The 19,687-nt window shown below is 41.9% G+C and overlaps 1 protein-coding gene across 2 annotated transcripts in view; it reads left to right on the plus strand.

The window, feature by feature from the left end:
* Positions 1-19,687, plus strand: part of sema5a (sema domain, seven thrombospondin repeats (type 1 and type 1-like), transmembrane domain (TM) and short cytoplasmic domain, (semaphorin) 5A) — a 140,199-nt gene that overhangs the window by 65,276 nt on the left and 55,236 nt on the right. For both annotated transcript variants that reach the window (XM_030099161.1, XM_030099162.1), the window contains exons 6-11: positions 997-1,095; positions 6,936-7,149; positions 8,496-8,781; positions 10,607-10,742; positions 15,490-15,694; positions 18,741-18,948. In XM_030099161.1, coding sequence (XP_029955021.1) covers positions 997-1,095; positions 6,936-7,149; positions 8,496-8,781; positions 10,607-10,742; positions 15,490-15,694; positions 18,741-18,948 — 1,148 coding nt within the window. The remainder of the gene's footprint in view (positions 1-996; positions 1,096-6,935; positions 7,150-8,495; positions 8,782-10,606; positions 10,743-15,489; positions 15,695-18,740; positions 18,949-19,687) is intronic.

Below are 19,687 nucleotides of genomic sequence, written 5' to 3' on the forward strand. Positions count from 1 at the left end.
CAGCCTTCATCTTGATAGAGGGAAATAAAAAGTCCTCCCCCCCCCCCTTCCTACCACCTCTGCGACTGTGCCCTCCACTCCTAAATCAGGCCCTTGAGAGGGTGAGGAGGGGCAGAAGGGGGTTGCCCTGGGCACTTCAAGTGGCTCGCACAATAGCAGATTTACAAGGTTTTAAATTTCTACGAGGGGCCTCACCAACCCAACCCATGGCCCCTCTCAGATGGAGGGGACTCTATGAGTTTATTGCCCTGTCCGAGGACGAAAACAAATGCTGTTCTCCGGCATGAATGTCGGCTACTGTTGTTACATTGACTGTCGTTAATGGAAATCCTCTGCGAACCTTGACGAAAACCCGACCGCTAAGTTGAGAGTTCACGGCGTTCAGTGACAATCAGTCATGCGATCAATCATTTGCTCCGTCGGTCTCGCGCTATTTGTCGAGCGCTCTTTAACCAAGAGCTGAGTGGTTTTGCTGGTAACCCAGGACAAAACCCCAGAGGATGAGAGCGCCAAGAAAAGGGTGTGAGCTTCAACTTCACAATAATTTAGAGACAAGTGGTTCGAATTGATTAATGTAGAGAGTGGGCTAAAAAGAAACATGATTGAATGAAGTATGTGAGAGGCCACATTTTCATTTCACTTTTTGACCCGTCAACAAAGCCAAGGCAATTTTCCCAGCTAATCCTGAGTGGTCCTCTCCCGTGCCCGATGCATTTATTCGCTCTCCACCTTATTCAGATCCCCCGCTAAATCTGGTCCCTGTTGAATTAAGATGTGACACGGCTAAGCCGTGTGGGCATTAGCCTTGATTTGACTCTGTCGAGCTTGGCCACGTTTCAGAGCAGCCCTCCCGTTGTTCCAGGTGTTTTTCTCATTTATTGGCATAAAATGCAATTTTGTGCCTGTGCCTAATGCTCGCTGCTTGTCAGAGGATAGATAATGGCATCGTTGCGACTGCTAACTCTGATATGTGTGTTTGCCGGTGTGCTTTCACAGGAGGAGTGCCAGAACTACATCAGGGTGCTGCTGGTCAACGGAAACAGGTTGTTTACCTGTGGCACCAACGCCTTCACCCCCATCTGCACCAACCGAACAGTAAGAACCACAGCAGAGTTTATTATATCCTCATCGTCACATAAAGACTAAAGATGCCTAACTCAATAAAAGTCACAGTTATGAGGGAGCTTCTCTGCTGCTTCCTTCAGGAAGGACATCCAGCATGAATGATTTGATACATTTTATATCTGCTGCAGCCTCAGCAGTTTGGGTTCCTCACTGAGATTCGAACCAGCGAACTTCCAGTTACAGGTTTTTCTTCCCTGACCTGTAAAACACCATTACACCCAATAAATGCCACTTTTAATACAGCCGTGAAAGTCAAAAATGTCAGTTTCAATTTAAGTACAAGTAGAAAAAATGCAGGTCCAAAAGCCTAAGTCTAAGTCCCTAACTGTTTCAAAGTGCGATAGTAAATGGAAAAACAACCAAAACACAAAGCTTGTTCCATTTGTTTTGGCCATAGAGCTCATAATAGTTTCAGGTCTATGAAAAAAAGAAACTGTAAAACAGTTTACAGTATTTTTCTGCAGAGTTATGGGGCTCTAAAAGAAAATAAAAATTAATCAAGGACTTCGTAAATAATTAATCATATTTTTATCGCACCGCAGTACCAGAGGCAACAGCTTTAGTTGAATGAATCAAGGCTGTTTATGTTCAGTACAACAGAATCATGTTAATTTACATGCTTATTTACATCTTATTTTAAAGCTTCTAATGTTGACAATGGCTCTGGCGGCCATGCTTGTAGCTACATGTTTATCATTAATACCAAAGCCTAAAACCTCCTCAGCTGTGTGTAAATCCTGGATGTTCTGCACAAAGTGCTGCTCCTGCTCTGGATTTCATCCCACCCACAGTCCTTGAAAATTAAACTTTCCTTCTCATTTGTTTCTTTCATCGTATCCATTTCCCCACTTCCACTACTGCCTTTTTTTTTTTTTTTTTTTTTTTTTTTTGCAGGTGTGCTAAGAAATATTTGTTGTGGATTAACAGTGCTGAAAACTTGTGTTGTTTATGACTGTGTTTAAAAGAATGTGCAACTCAGCTCAACCTGTAGCAGAGACGAGAGGCCGTATAACCCCGGCTGACCCGCCACTAATATTAGCTTGTGGACATTTTCATGAGATATTTCTGTGCTGTTCACCTTTGCATGTCTTGTAATCCTCTCCTAATCTCTTGTATAGCTTTTTTCTTCCATATTTTTGATTTTACAGCCAAGCATCTCTGAGATGTTTCTCCTATGTTAGTCAATGTAAGCAAATGAATACAGAAACAATACTGTTTGCAGCAAATCATTTTTGGTGTAAACATGGCTGACTGTACACAAAGCACTCGAATAAATACCTCTATTTTAGTCTATGACTGTGTTATTCTTAGTTGATCACTTGCAAAATGCATAAAGACCAAAGTGCGCTCTGTTTGCGCAAGCTGGTGGTTTTCTTTCCTTTGACCACCATCTTAGTAAATTTGTGATAAGCAGTTAATAACTGACAGCAGTAAATGCCTTTGAGAAAATTATTCCCATTTTAATCATCAGAGGATTCAGTACATGGTTATTTTTTTGTCCCTGTATTTTGGCAACATTGTACTCATTCCTTTGAATTGCAGATGTACAATTCAACAAGACTATAAGAAGACGTCTCTCTTTGACAAATCAAAACATATTTTCAAGTTTTCTTAATGTTTTTGGTGACATTACAAAGCTGCTGACAACAAAAACCTTGCAGCCTGTCTCTGTCGATTATGCAAACCTGGCCTTATAGTGTCGCGGCGGTCCCTCAATAGTGCCATATCCACATTGCAGTGCATGATGGGAGTTGACAGCAGTTATAGTAGTCCTTTTATCCATGAATGAATCATGAATACATTATTAATCTTGAATAACAATGATACGTCAGGCTTGTAAATTGTTATTGAATGAGCTGACAGTGTCAGAAGGAAAAGTCAAGGTTGATCAACGCATTTAATTAAGGTGCGATCTTGATATCACAGGATTCACTCAACAAGCTCCCGTAACTGTTTCTTGCTTCCTGTTGTGCAGTCAGCTATGTAGACTAATTATAAAATTAATCTTATTAGGCTCTCTTGTTTAGAAAGTTGTGCTACCTCCAACTTGTTGAGTGTCGTAATCAAAATATTGCCTTAAACTCATTACTCCTGATAATCACGGCGATGGCCTCCAAGGAAACGAGCTGCCTCATCTGCGCTGCTTTGCCCTCCGTCATGAGTCACTGCAATTATTTAGCTCCTGTTCTTTGTGTCACATCACGCCAAACTTTATTTTTCTCAATCTTTTTTCCAGCGCAATTCAAGGTTTTCTCTCCCATGTCTCTTTAGCCTCCTTTTAGCTCTTAATCCTGCGTTTTAAAGGAATGATTAGTCAGACTTTTCGGTTTGAATTGCCTTTTTTGTTTCTGCAGCCTCTCGACGCGGAGAGGGCAGCCTGATGTTTTCCTGCAGTGTTAACCATTGGATTCTGACTCGCTGCCGCCCTTTTATTTTTATTGTTAAAGCAATCTGTGATAATAACCATGTTTCCTGGTAACTGAAGTGTCAGCAACTCTTTCCCACTTGTTGGTAGCGTATAACCACTGAAGCTCAGAGCGCGCAGCAGCATTTAAAATGTCACAGTCTCGCTCTTACCTTGGAGCAGCGATAGCAAGGCATCAAATGTCTGCGTCCCCCTCTGTTGGTTTTTAAGAGGAGGGCGTAGGAGTTTACTATTATGATGACATTTGTTTTTGTCCAAAAGCACTGCATCCAAAGGTCACTGGCTTATAATGACTGTTTACTGCGGTGAAAATACATATAGTTGAAATGTCATGACATTATTATGGCAATATTTCACCTGGCATTGTCATATTTACCCTCCGAACATCCGTTAATGTGAAACACGAGCCGCTAACACCAACAACACTGGAATCAGATTTAGTTTTGCCTCTAATGATAATGAGAGAACAAGAAAAATGATTATTTAAAAGGAAAGAAACTAATTATTTATAATTTGAGCGGTCTGCTTTGATTCTACTCTAAATTTGTTGTTTATTTCCTCTCAACTTCAAGACTAGTTTCATTGCATACTCAGTTTTTAATAAACTGAAGGTTCACAGTTTGTAAAAAAAAAAGTTTTCATTAACACACTTTAAAAAAACAAAGGCATTTTTAACAGAAGATATTATGATTAAGTATTTTAGGTGGCTGTTTTATAAAGTATTGAGTGGGAGGCATGTAACTGAAAGGTGAGAGATGCACTTAGGGGGAAAATACCTAAAGCTCAATCATGGCGCATCTCTAACAATGCATGCAAAATAAATTTGATACATTTTCCCCCCAAGGTCTAACTATAAACCAAAGGCAACAAAGACTGAGGGAATTTTATCTCACGTTCGCTGTAAGGACACACCAGAGCCAGAATAAGGCATTACTATCACAGAATTGTGGAATAAAAACTGAAGGTGAAATAAATAAATAAACGTAAAATGCTGAGATAAACACATAAATAGAAATATACAGGAAATACAAAATATCAATACTAAAATATGACAACTGGGAAATAAGAACAGAATAAATTGAATAAATACATCAATAAATAAGATACATTAATATAGATGAGCTAAAAGTGGGTCTTAAATATGCTCTTAAATATAGCAACATTATGTTCTGTCCTCAGTGCATTCGCAGAGCCTGAAATCCTGCCCTCGGCACATTGATATTTAACCATCGATCGTTATTGCAGATCAGCTCATAAAACTAATTTACAGGCTTTAGTTTCTGCATTAGTGATTATTTTTGAAAAGTGAGGACAGACTACCTGATGAAAAGGGGATTGTGGGTAAATACATCAAAACTGATGTATGAATTGAAAAGATGTTATTCTTACAGTTTGCACAGTAGTTACTGCACCAAAACTGACTTTTTCAAAAAAAAAAAAAAAAAATGATTGCAGATTGAGATTCAGCACCACTTCTATGCACCCTACTTCAAATATTAATACAGTTTGAAGATCAAAAATTATTTATTAGCATTTTAGAAAAATGGAAACCTGACTCTTGTCGCTTGTCAAGTTTTCCCTCAGTGCTTGTAGCTATGGTTGAGAAGACATATTCCCCAGATGAAGAAATTGTGTGTGACATTGCACTCAGTCACTTGACAGATAGCAACCAGGATGTGTCATTTGCTTGTCAGACATAGCGGGATATCATTGGCAGCCCTCCCCATTAACACGTCTCAGATTGCGCGCGAAGCCCGTGGCTAGATTTCCTGTCATAGTGGGAAGTTAAAAATTCCCTCAATAGCCACAATAGCATCTCAGTGGTGGGATACGTAGTGCCCAACTGGCTCTCAGAGCAGTCTGTGGGCTGTCTCTTTTTAAAGACTCTGTCAGAGGCTTTCAAAGCGACTTCAGTGTCCCACTCAGGCAGCTGCTGCGTCCGCGACAGAGACGGCTTTCACTGCTCTCCTTCAAAATGCAAAGGACGCGCTGCAGTCCGTCGTGTTTTCCTAAATGACCCAATTGACCTGAAAAATGAGTGTTCAGGGTGTCAGAATGAGCGCCGTCAATGCCGGGCTTTCATTTCAGCGCCGGTGGAGCTCAGAAAGGGCTGCTCTGTTGTGCTGTGGTTTGGGTAGAACAGAGGTGGCAGGAGTTAGCAGAACCCTTGATCCAAATCGACCGGCTCCAGGAAATTGGCTGAAGAAGTCACCCGGATCCCCCAAAGTGCCGCTCTGAATGGAGTCTGGCCTTCTTTGTGGGGGAAAAAAAAAAAAAGAGAGAAGGAACCCGCAGATTATTCAGTGAGAGGAAACGCAGAGAGGAGACACTGAGCTTTAAATCATTCTGAGTCCTGCAGCTTCTGCAGGTCCTTCAGCTGCGAGTCAAGAATGTGGAACCCGGCTGATTGATAGGAAAGTAATTGCAACTGGAATCATTTTAATTACGGTGCATTTCTGAATTTGAGATTAGTGCAGTCATATTGCATTTGCCTCCACAACTTGGATGAACTTGGATGGGTGCAAAACCCACGAGCTAATCCCCCTATACCGTGTTTACTTTTGCAACATAAAATATAATTACATCTTGGATTTTTTAAATTGCATTACTCTTTTTTGGTATTCAAGGCTGAGTCACTGAGCTGTAGCCTGTACTTTATAGGGACCAGAGCAGTGTGTCAAGGCTAAGCCAGGGTCATGCTGTAAAGTATTTTTAAAAAAGCGGCGAGCTGGATTTGGCTTCATATACAAAAGCGGAACGCAGCAGAGGACTAAAATCAAGCCTCTTTGGAGCTCTGAAGAGCTTCTCAGAGATGTAGTTTAATAATCTGAAACCAAACGAGACCAAAGCAGTGAGGAACTACAGCCGAGAGTAACTTGATTTAGGAGGCCAGGTTTAGGCGCTGCTTTCTTAGCAGGTGGTTTCTGAACGCGCAACATAAAGCAGCTGTTGTGTTTGGTGTGAGTTTATGTTGCTAATGATTCTAAATATGTTCTCTGATTGCGCTTCCCGCTCCTGACGGTTATGCTCATATATATTGGTGTGTGTATTTCGCCGTAGATGTAAACCAAACAAAACATAATGAGACAATTTTTTTTCTTCTTTTTTTAGTCGCTACCATTTGCATATTGGCAGCAACAAACAAAACATTTCCAGCCTCCTCTGGTTTGCATTTTAATGGTGCCCTCTGTTACTCTGTCCCATATTTTTATTCAGGTTTTCGACAATAAAATCATCCCCCTCCCTTGCGCATATTGAATTTTACCTTTAGAGATTCCTAACACATTAGGCGGTCACCATGAAAATCATCCTTACTTATACAATCCAGGTATTTTCTTCACGATCGTTACTCTTTTTTTTTTCCTTTTGTTTCTCTGCATTGCAGCTGACCAATTTGACAGAGATCCACGATCAGATTAGCGGAATGGCTCGGTGTCCGTACAACCCCCTGCACAACTCCACCGCCCTCATCACCTCCAGCGGGGAGCTCTACGCTGCCACTGCCATGGACTTCTCCGGGCGAGACCCCGCCATCTACCGCAGCCTGGGCGGCATGCCACCGCTGCGCACTGCCCAGTACAACTCCAAGTGGCTCAACGGTACGGCGCTGCCAAACTTTGGCAACCAGAGAAATGTTGAAGTTCATATAAATGTTTGCAAAAGTTGCTGCATGAGGACTTTTTTTTTTTTTTTTTTTTTAAGAAAAAGTGAGTAACAAGAAGTTTTGTTGTTGTTTTTTTTTTTTTCTGTCTTGTTTGCTTTCTCCCTTCATAGCTTTTGAACATCAGCCCTGCAGCTGGTAGGGAATCAATGTTTTGCTCAAGGATGCTTGAGCGTGGCAGATGCTTATCTAGCATGGGAGTTGGAATCTGTTTCTCTTGAAGGATTGCATTCCTCCTCAAATCGCCGCTGTGCCGCGCGGCGCGGTGCGGCGAATGCTGAAAAAGAAGATCCTCTGTTTAGAATGCTTCTGTTGCCTTTTATCAGTAAAAACAATTATTTTCAAAGTTACTAAGCAACTAGAAAATCTTTTCACTCTAACCTTTCGTTCAGGTAAAGCATGAAATTGTGAATTGTTTAAAAAAAATCGATGCCTTCTCCCCTGAAACCTCAGACACCACTTCAAGCACAAAGCCTCCTCTGTGCTGATTGAGGAACTTCAGACAGCTTAAGGTGTCCAGCCTACAGAAGAGCAGGTCAATCAGTATCTTGTCAGCAAGTGACTTTTATCTGATTCACATTTAAGCTAAATTGAAAAAATAAATTAAAAACTACCAGATACGTTGCTTGGCAGCAACCTTCTGGGAGAAGGTTTAATAACTAATTTTATGGCGAATTGATTTTTTTTTTTCCTCCCTGTCTCCCCCCTGCACTGCCCTCCAAAGGTGCAGAGGAGAAAAAAAAAAGTGTAGAAATGAAGAGAGGGGGAAACACTTTCATTTAAAACCGAATTAAATCACTGTCAGTGAGAATAAAGTGTGCGGTTTAGATCCAATAATGTCATACATAAAGATGAACGTGTTACTGGTGACTGTGTCGTGGAGGTCGCGTGTTTCGGATCGGGTGAGAGCTATTACGCTACACCTGTGTCGGTCATTTCTCATCCTAACCTTTAGGTTTGGCGAGTGAAAAATGAGTTTTCTTATTACAGCACAGTGTCATTAATAACATAGCCTGTAGTTATTAATTCTGATCACCTGCTGTTGTGTGGGCCGTGCACTCACACACACACACGCACACACACACTGTGAGTCAATCAGTCATAACACGTCTCCATCTACTCTCCCACTCCCTCTTACTCCCACAACCTTAACTGTATTTTCTCAGTAGTTTTTCTTCTTCTCTCTACACTTTATCTTCCTTTTGACTGTCTTAATTTTTTCTCCCTTTGTCTTCTTTCCCCGTCTGACATTTTTTTTCTCACTTGTTACCTCTCCTCCGACAGAACCGAATTTCGTCTCCTCTTACGACATCGGCAACTTCACCTACTTCTTCTTCCGGGAAAACGCCGTGGAGCACGACTGCGGCCGGACGGTGTTTTCCCGTGCCGGGCGCGTGTGTAAAAATGACATCGGTGGCCGCTTCCTTCTGGAGGACACGTGGACCACCTTCATGAAGGCCAGGCTGAACTGCTCCAGGCCAGGAGAGATCCCCTTCAACTACAACGAGCTGCAGGGCACCTTCTACCTGCCCGAGCTGGAGCTGCTCTACGGCATCTTTACTACCAACGTGTGAGTGACGTGAGGTCCTCTGGTTATTTACTAACTCCCACACTGCTACGGGGCGTAATCGGTTCAGGTTCTGCTCTTGATCGTTAGGTTTGCTTGTATGATCAAGTAAGGAGAACATCATGCGTGACTTGTTGTCCAACCAGGAGTAATCAAATGAGAGTTTTGCATATATTTTAACATTTTCACGTGAGAAATTCCTGCTATAAATAGAAGATTGTCTGTGTGAGTCCCTCATCATGTGATTGGATTTAACGCTGAGAGCCAAGAAGTAGAAAAACAGATATGACACCAAGCATTTGATGTGTTGGACAGGGAAGCTTAGAGGTGTGTTACAGCAAATACGTCAGAATTGGATAATAAAAAAGAAAGAAAGAAAGAAAGAAAAAATGCAATATTGGCACTAGTCAAAGCTGTGGGAATAAGAAAAGCAACTGAGGAGATTCAGGAAAAGATTGCAAGACCTAAGAAGCGTCCACACCATAGAAAATATCTTATTGTAAAGTCTGGAAACAAAAGTCGTCGTCCAGCTGAGGAAATGCATCTCACCAGAGAAACAGCAGCAGTTCTGCTGAAGGTTTACTGTAGCTGCTGAAATCTGACGCAATCAGAAACAACACAGACATTGTCAGACACAATGACTCTTACTGCATGTTGCATATTAGTATTTTGCACAAGCCCAATATTGCATATTCATGAAGGCAATCGCAGATCAATAGTGTCAGCTCTTTAGTATGTGTGTGTGCAAAATCACGTTTGTTCCAGCTTAGAGTCAGCGATTACCCAGAGATGTTTTTGGATCGTGAGACACAACCAGGCTACAAAGAAATCTAAACAAAGAACAAACATGCAAACAGAAATTCTCCAAAGGCTCGTCTGAAACAGGGGATTTTCTTACTCTGAGGCGAGGGTGTTAACCACTACACCATTTACAGACCTCATGCAGGTTTACATGACCGAACAAAAATCAGTTCTCATACACCTCAATCACTTTACCAATACAGTTGTTTCTTTTTGGGGTTTTTTTTCCTCCAGCAGCTACTTCAGATTTAAATCCCTCAAAAGAAACTTAACATCACTTTTTTATTGGTGTGCACTGTACCAAGTGAACTGAGTGTAATGAAAACTATTATTTTCACAATCGTCACAATCGTTTCCCCTTTCTGTTCCTCCATTTATCTTTTTTTTTTTTTTTTTTTTTTTACTCTCTTGCTCGCTCACAAAGCACACCCCGGCACACACTACACACGCTCCAACCATTATTAAAAGCTGAGTAATCAATTCTTTATGGTCAATGCCTTCACATCTCTGAAAAAGAAGTCTTTTGAAGGGTATTGGAAACATTTCCCCCTGCAGGCACAGAGTTTAATGAACAGCTGCACTGGATTATAATTCACATCACCCAAGTCTCACAGTTTGAGTTGAGCATTAATACTCTCGTTCTTTACTTTCTCGTCCGAGGGAGGAGACCAGTACTTGTTGAAACTGACAGCCTGAAAAGTCAAAGCTGTATTTCAGGCCTGAGATCTGTACAGTTAATCAGACAAGCTGAACAGCTTAATTGTGGCCCGTTGCTGGATTTATAATCCAATAATGATGATCACTTACGCCAGCGTTGGCGTCTGTCCATCCAGCCCCTTGATTTGCACCGTCGGTCCGGTCTGGTTCAAACATGTAGCGGTCAATTTTGCAAATGTCAGCAAGGTCTGACCAATGTCTTGCTTGTACTGCTGTGTCCTTTCTACCTTTCATTCCTCTAATCCAAGCCTTTGTCTTTCTCTCTCTTCCCCTCTCTCATTGGCTGTTTCTTGCCATTCTTGACCTTCAGAAACAGCATTGCAGCGTCTGCTGTGTGTGCCTTCAATCTCAGCGCCGTCGCCCAAGTTTTTAACGGACCCTTCAAGTACCAGGAGAACTCTCGGTCCGCCTGGCTGCCGTACCCTAACCCCAACCCAGACTTTCAGGTAATCAAACAAAGTGAAGTGTTTATTAGTAGACTGCGAATATTGCAACCATTACACACCATTGATAGATATATTAGAAGATGTTTTGGTTTTTTTCCCTTATGTATTGTATTGTGTGTTGGACTGTGTAGGTTTTGCTTCCCTTTATGGGGAGCAGGGATTCATGGACTCTCTCTACTAACCGTGAAAACGTGTTAATCAAAGAGGCTCATAACCTGTGTATAGTTCAGAGCTCCCTGTTTGGTATCGTGGGAGATCATTTGTTCACATTAGGAGTAATTCATACTCGGTACACAGTCAAATACGTCAAATGATTTGTGCCGTTGGATGCACGCCCCAAATAAATTTATGTACAGTGTTTACAGCATGTTTAAACTGATGAATGTTTGCCCTCGATCGGCCTCACAGTCCCAGGAAGCTTTTCGCTCCAATTAATTTCCTCTCACTTTCAATCACCCCCGTCCCTGCTCAGGAAACACCCACATTACGAGCGCTCGTTATAAAAACCAGTGATTTTTTACAACGGCGCAATCATTCCTTGAAGATGTTTCATAGCCCCGTTCTGTGAACTTTAGTTCCTCCTAATAAAGTGTCCTTGTTTTGCACAAGTGGCACTTTATGTTTACGCTCTATTCTAAAACCCAGAGGGGCAAACCAAGCACCTTATTCTGATTTGAAGCGCTCCTCCATACTGATGACACAGAGCGGATGTTTTATGAGCAGAAGTGGCTGCAGTTGTTGTAAGCTTAGCTGATAGAGAGGGAGCTAATCCACGCCGCTCTGCATGAGGAAATGAATTCCCTCCGAGGTCTGGCTATACCAGTGGTTGACGCGCACCTCACTGCTACACGTGTTTTCCCGCCGCAGCCGCTTCGATCGTGTTTCCGTCAAGCCAGCAGATCCATGAGCATCCGCGGCGCCTGCTGTCGAGAGCGCACACATTATCTATAATGACATGCTCACTCAGAAAAGTGGATGATTTGCTCATGGTGAGAAGTGCTAACTGTGTTTTCTAAAAAAAAAAAAAAAAAAGCACACTCCTATGAATGTGTAACGTAGCCTCTCTCGGCCGTCATGCGCTCACATATCTACATGTCAGCAACCAGCGGACTGAAATTCACTTATCTTCCTGAAAACCAATTTCCTCTATCAGGACAGAGCTGACCGCAGCTCGTGCTGTTCAGCATACCGTAGGTACTCCACAGAGGGGTTTCTGTGCGCCATAAGCTCTAATACGGCTGTGTTCCTCAAGGATGAGCCCGGATCACTTCTTCCTCTCCATCCCCGTCCCCATCTCTTCACTTAAGCTTAGGTACAATGGCTGCTCCTCACCGCTGGACCGATGCGCACTTTATCTCGGTTTCAGTGACATCTTCATCAAGCATTTGTCAATGTTGGAGGATTAGATTTACGAGCCCAGGATTTATAGCCTGTCTTTTTTTTTTTCTTTTTTTTTTCTTTCGCCCTTTCAACCCCTACACCTTCACACAAACACCTCCAGGAGGAGAATGGGCTGTCATAAAGCCACCAGCCGTGCACAAGTCTACTGTACACAAATATACCCACAGAAAAAAAAAGGGGGGGGGGCATATAGATTGCTGCCAAATAGGGATAATTATGACTGTGAACTCATCAGTCGTCACACACATGTACTGGTCATTGATTGAGAGCTTAATTCTCTGTCTGTCTGCAGAGAAAATCCCTCCATTTATTTGAACCACACGGATTGATCCTGCTGGGTATATTCAGGCTATGAGTCATGTTCGCTGTGCATTAGGAGCTAATACCATCTCTGTGTTGTATAGGTTTTCTGTCACTCTGTAATTGCTTACTGTAAAAGAAGCGCTCATTGTTGAGCTGCCATATGTAGTAAAATATTCTCTGAGCGTTTTTCCTATCGTGAACATTTGAAGTGACGTTTCTGTGTCACTCTCATCTTCCCTGTGATCAAAATATTGAAAATATTAAATCGTTGGGTTTTTTTCACCCTTTATATTTAGATAACGTGGGAACTAAGGGGAAAAGGGGGATGACATCTTATCAGGATGCAACACCTGGAAGGCATTTCTAACAGGAAGTCATTTAGTAAAAAACATGGTGTACAACAGCCTTATTTCTGAGTGGCACTTATCATGCTGGCAGCGCACAGTGTGCTGGTGACGAGCGGGACAGCTGAGTGTGAGATGGGCCCTCAGCCAAATGATGGTTGTGTCCCTCACCTTGACTGTGTGGAGGAAATCACAACATTCATCTCGCTGCACACTGGCAGATGTCATGGACACCCGCTGGCCGGCTCCCCGACTTTTTAACTGTGGCAGAAATGTAGTCATGCAGACACTTTGGGATTCAGAAAGGCACGCCGCGCAAGGACATACCGCAAAAGAATGTGTCACAACACAGATGCACATGCTATCCATGTTTTGTTATAAGAAGGGGTGTTATTCGAGGCACATACATAAACACTGGGCGCAGCATTTATCTGTCCTTCAGGGCTTTTTTTCCTCCATCTCCTGTTGTGGCGAGGGCGCTGATCCGGTCGCCATCCTGGGAAATCCCTCCATGATTCTCGTCTGTCAGCCCATGCAGGGCTGGGGATTGATCTGTATAAAGTGTCCATGCTGTTGTCACCGCAGCTAGTCAGCGGGAACTAATCGCCACACACGGTCCGGCCTCTGCTTAGCGGGAAGAGACTGCCTACGGTTAGCCTGGAGCGAACCCGACGCTACTCTCAAAACCAAAAAGAGTCATTCATTTGGGTTGTAATTACCAAGCGTAGCACACTTTTGTTTTCTCTGTCTGAATGTGTCCCTGTTTGTGGATAATCCTGACCCCGGCACTAGACCTCTTTTGCTAAAAAGGACATGCATGTTTAGCTTTTCTCAACAAGCCCTCCCTAAGCTTAACTGGCTTTGTGCCTCTCCACGTCCCTTCAAGCCTCGTGGAGGGAAACATTTCCATTTAAAAGCACAAATATATTTCTGACAACTCAGTTTTCTGAATGTTTAGAGAGGTAGGTTGAGATGAGCTACATAAAACACAGAGTTCATAATTGGAGTTTATCATGATACGAACTCATAATTGCCAACATTAGTAATACAAAAAGCTGCCCGCTTTTAACTTCAACTTGGACTGAAAATTCAATAACAGTACAGACAGTCATATTGGGAATTTATTGGCATCGGTTGTACAGTTCACTGAGTAACTGAAGCTAGTTTATAATTGAAAAGAAAGATTTCTTACCAAAGAAATCAATTGTTGAGGAAAAATGTATTTTGAGTACACCTATGAATCACCTCAGGAAGAAAAATTTTTCGACACAAAGAAACAGAAGAGATTTATTTGAAGAACAAACCAGTATTTCATAGCATGTCTTCTTTGATGTATTATTTGAACTGAAATAATACTCAGTTTTTAATAGGTGAAAGAATGAAATATACTGTTTTGGAACTAAACTTATAAAGTGAGGATAATAAAATCAATGCAACGAGAGCAACTTATAATTATAAGCTCTAGAAAAGGGTGCAATATAAAACCTTGAGTGTTAGAGGTAAGCAACTCATTTTCAAAATAATAATTTCAGATGCATGCTTGACTCAGTACAATAACTCAAAGAATATTCAATGTGAAATGCAGAAAGGTTCACATGAAGCTCAAACCTGCAGCTTTGTTGTGAGAAAAGGCATGTGTGGCGTGGCAGCATGAGTTCAGAGACAAAGTGTGAGTCACACATTCAGCGTATGAGACCTGGCATGCCGATTATGGTGTTAAATAGTAAGCATAAGTATTACAATATGTCAACGCAACATATCTGCATTTAATGTTGTTTTTTTCATTTTGTTATTGGAAGAATGGCAAAACTCACCTCAAGTTTAAAGAAAAATTGAATTACTGTATGTTGTTATACATATTTAATTGTCACCACATATAGACTTCACGAGCTTCAGTTGCTTATATGTAGAAGTTATATTTTGGACTTGGATCTTTGTTTTTCCTTTCTTGATGCTCCCATTTGCAGAGTTCACATTATTGAATTCTTTTTTTTAATAAATGAATCCTGGGAAATATCTTACATATCAGACATTTCAAATTATAACTTAGTGCCGTGGCGCTTCAGTCTCAAGGCTCTGCTGAGAAACACTGTCAACAACGCTGAATAAAACCAAATGAATCTATGATGATGAAATCTGCCTATGTATGTGAGATGGTTCTGCCGTCGTGATTCTCCTAAAATCTCTGGTCATTTTTGAAGCTTTATTGTTCAGAGACTTCTTTGTTTGGGTGATATTGCTGCATTTAGGGACCGAACTGTGTTCCGAAATATTATGAGGAGCAATAATGAAGCCCTGAAAAACCTTTTTAAGATATTATTTTTGAGGTAAAGAATGGCACAATCGGGCCACATTATTGTTGGGGTACAGCTAAAACTCACAAGCAATATATATGCATATGAAGAAAAGAAAAGCTAATAAAAGAGATAACTACTTGCTCAGTCAAACATTCATTCAGCCTCCCTCCGTCAGCCCCGGTGTATCGACTGCAAAGCCTTGAGGTTGTGGAGGACAGCAAACCTCTGCAATTGACTTTAAGGCCGTGTTCATTTAATCATTCGGTTCCTCTCTTTTCCATCTTTGGTGGTACTTCTGCACAGACATAATCTTAAGCCTATTAACTTGCCATCCCAAGGAGCTTGACTCTCATTAATGTAGTCTGTCCAACCTTTCTCTGTCTGACTGCCTCGCCTCCACAGTGCGGCACCATAGAATCTGGCTCCTACATTAACCTGACTCAAAGGAACCTGCAGGACGCCCAAAAGTTTTTGCTGATGCACGAGGTGGTCCAACCCGTGGTTCCTGTGCCCTACTTCATGGAGGACAACGTGCGCTTCACGCATGTGGCGGTGGATGTGGTGCAGGGGAAAGACATGCTGTTCCACATCATTTACTTGGCCACTGGTAAGTTCTTCATGATACAATACTATCTTGAAAAATGTGTATATGTATTTTTGTCACTTGGTAATATTACAAAATCTTTGAGTGAATTGTATTCACAATTTATACAGCTATCTAATTAATACAGCTGTATTTTCTTCACCAGGTTCCTGCACCTTCCACATAACCACAGAAATTTATATTAGTCACATTTGTTTTATTTCATTTCCTGTGCTCGCTGCTGTGAAGAGGGCAGGATTTGGCATATAAAAACACTAAACTCAGAAGCTCCCTGCAACAATAAGAATCTGATCGGAACACACCTACGCAGAGCAGCTGAGGTTTTGATGTTTTTTTTATACCTAAGGATTGTGTTTTAAAATGTAAGCACTGACTGTTGCTCACACAACCATGAATATTGATTAATATGTAGAAATACTTCAGTCCTTGAAGTACTCTCAGCATAAGGAAATAAAAGGCTTGCAAGAAGAATAATGGAACCAATCGATCTGTATCATGATCAAAGCTTTGCCTTTGACAAAAGCTTGATCACCACCATATGTCCTCCAGATGCACCGCTTGAACTCACACACACATACGCGCACACGCACACACATACACACTACAAAACTTATGTGAAGGCAGTCACAGAAACGGCACACCACATGTCACTCTCGTGCAATCCCGCACAAAGGGATCGCAAACACCATGAAATAGCCACCAGTCGTGTGTTAGAAAGAAGACTGATGGGTAATTAATAACACACGTATATACAACCCTGACTGGTCCTCTGACTGACACGCCTGGCACCATCTGCTTATCAGTCCTCTGTTTGATCATACTGATGTGATAACGTGCGCCGTTTGACTTGGCAAGGTATGAAAAGCCATATCAGCAATGCGCCAGATAGATACCAGTGTTTGAGTGTCTGCGCTGTGATTTAACACACATGTATGGATTATGAACAGGTGCAGCGAGCAGAATTTGAATGCGTTGATCCACTTCACTGGGCTAATGTACCATAAGCCCGCTGGGAAATGTCAACATGATCCTCCTGTCGTAGCGTCGGTGTTATTTTAGGATATCTCACATACAAGCGGGCAGCCTCTCTCTTGGTTTTCACTCTCACATACACACACACACATATGAACACAGACAGCCTGTTCCAGTTCAATGCTTCTGTGTTGAGCATCTCTCTGGAAAAACTCCCCTCCCATTGTTTGCATGTCGCTGTGATCAATGTAACATCGGTCCAGGCTGCCCACATAGCAAGTTCCCCAGACGCTAACCACGCGCTAATGAAAACATCGGAAGCACTGCCAAGGCCATTGGATAGCACACATACTGTACCTAATCTCATGCTATTATTAACGCCTTAATGCACCCTGCTGATTGGGGGCATTGTGGGAAAACCTCATAGCTCCAACTGGGGTTTCAAAGCTGTGGGGTACTTTTATTCAAACATTTCACCTTAATTGCTATTCGGTCATGGTTAGACATCTTTGCCCTCCAGCAGGATTTATTTTTTTCTTGCAGTTAATGTGAACAGGAATCCGCTAAATGCGAAAGGTGATAAATTACCAAACCTTTCACCAGTTACATGTCTTGAAAAAGAAATAGCATCTCATAGCATCAGAGGTGGAATTAATAGGATGGAGGTGTGACGATTCAATAAGTCATTATATAATATTAAAAAAAATTTGTGATACTTTTTCTTGTAAAACAGTGTTCCCTTGGTTTTCTTTGTTATTTAAGAGCCCAGATCAAGAACATACATGCATTTATTGCGAAGCGAACTGGAGTTAGACTTACAACCATTTTCTGGCTTTACCAAATTTCTAGTATCGTATCTAATTCAAGGTATTTTTGTGATTGTTACAGCGATAATAAAATGGGCATATTTGAAATTTCTGAACTCAGCTATGTCCCTTAGAAATAATCTTTCCATTCATGTTCCATAAAACTTTATCTGACTTTGGGTCAGCTTGCCTTACAATGCGTGACGGCGAGATACACCTTGGTGAGTTATATCATGGACAAAGGAAGGAGGGCAATCAAATATTATTTTTGGAAGTTGAACTTGACTTAAACTGTAATAGTGCAGTTTGAATGAAAGCTACAGAGCAAGCAGCATCCTGCACCACTGGATTTCACGGGAACAAGTCAGCAGGTTATCCATTGCATATACGTAGAGAATTTCTGAACGGAATTTCTAAAATATGAATTTCATTCAACTGCAATTATTAATTATGCACAATAATTATGCAATTATTAGACAATAAGACAGAATCCATAGAGTGATTACACTGGTATTAATCAGTCACCGTAGAAAAAGGACCGTCACTGGAAGTGTTATGTAACCCCCGGATATCAAATTCTACATTGTTATATTACTTGTTCCTTCAAATAGTTACGGAATGATTGCTCATAATGCTTGGAGCAAAACTTAACTTTTATAGTCCCTGCCTTAAAGTTATCTATTAGCATTTCACCTTTCTTCCAATGGCATCACTGTGCACCTAATTACTTTTTCCTTGCCCAGGGGAAAAGCATGTATAATAGATGATGTTTGTTTTAGCACTCCCTCAAAGAAAAATTTGCCGCTAACTTCATCTCGCAGGGCCCGTCTTACACAAAATAAAGGTCAGGGCGTATTCACCAAGACATGGAATTTCACCTCTCCTGCCTCTCTCGGAAAAACAATAAAAAATACTTTCATAACCCCTGAAAAGAACAACGGAGCAGAAAACACGTCGTCAGGTGCCAGATCAATTCCGCGGTGGCATCTGCACTGCTGCATGTCGATGGCATGACCACGCTTGGCGGAGCGTCCGCCACCACTCTTTTTGACAGTCTCATTTCAGAGACGCCCCCCCCATTAGGAAGTGTTTGTGCAGTTCGCTCTGAGTTCACGTTGTCCTGTTGTTCTTGCCTTTCTGTAAACTCTCTAGTTTTGAAACTCAGCCTTCCTGATGCGCTCTTCTGTATCACTTTACCCTCTTATTGTGCAGATAATCACCCTTCACCCCTTTGTGACCAAATCCTGTCTTCCCCCCACTTTCTCTTCCAGATTACGGTACTATCAGGAAAGTGCTTTCCCCGCTCAACCAGTCCACGGGGAGCTGCCTGTTGGAGGAGATCGAGCTGTTCCCGCCCAGGAAGAGGCAGCCGATCCGAAGCTTGCTGATCCTGCACAGCCGCAGCGAGCTTTATGTGGGCGTAAGAGACCAGGTCATCAAGATCCCGCTCAAAAGATGCAGCTATCACAAGAGCAGAGAGTGAGTAAACGCACACGCAAACAAACAAAGAAACAAAGTAACAAGCTCCATTGACCTCGGTGGAAACTGTCAAAACCAAATGTGCTCGGAACAAAGTTTGAAAGCCCTTTCTTTCATATGATGTTTTTTTTATCTTAAAGAGCCAGACCTTTGTGTGTGTTAGAGGCCTTTGCTGAGATTTAAACGCTTCAAATCAGCTTTGTATGAGCCTCCAGAAGTGCCAACATCTGCCCTTTTTCTATATCTCTCACTGTCTGTGGTTGTCACTGACCTGCACGCATACACACACACACACACAGGCATGCACATACACACATGCGCACAAAAACAAAACACTGTGTGCTTCCTCCCTTGCAGCGACTGTGCACGTTTATCAAATCTAGTGAGAATCTGTCTGTCTTAAGAAGCTCCATAAAGGCAGAAATATTGGTAAAGGTAAAAAAAATAATAATAAAGAAATAAAAAATCTGAGACGGAAGCCGGGGTGTGAAGACTCACCACAAGATTGGGATCCCATCCATCACCGCACGCAGAAAAGGAATCACACCTGCATTCCTTATCTCTCTCACAATGAGATGTTATTGATATACACAGCAGAGCCGAGGCTTCGTATTGCGGCTGCGACTCTGATATACTGTATGATACAGCTATTATGACACTTAATCATATCTTTCAGGCTTTTTCATACTTTAAACAGGCAAGGAAAAAACTGTGAAATCAGACTGGCAGCTACTTGGAG

Source organism: Salarias fasciatus, chromosome 9 (genome assembly GCF_902148845.1).
Source record: "Salarias fasciatus chromosome 9, fSalaFa1.1, whole genome shotgun sequence".
Taxonomy (NCBI): Eukaryota; Metazoa; Chordata; class Actinopteri; order Blenniiformes; family Blenniidae; genus Salarias; species Salarias fasciatus.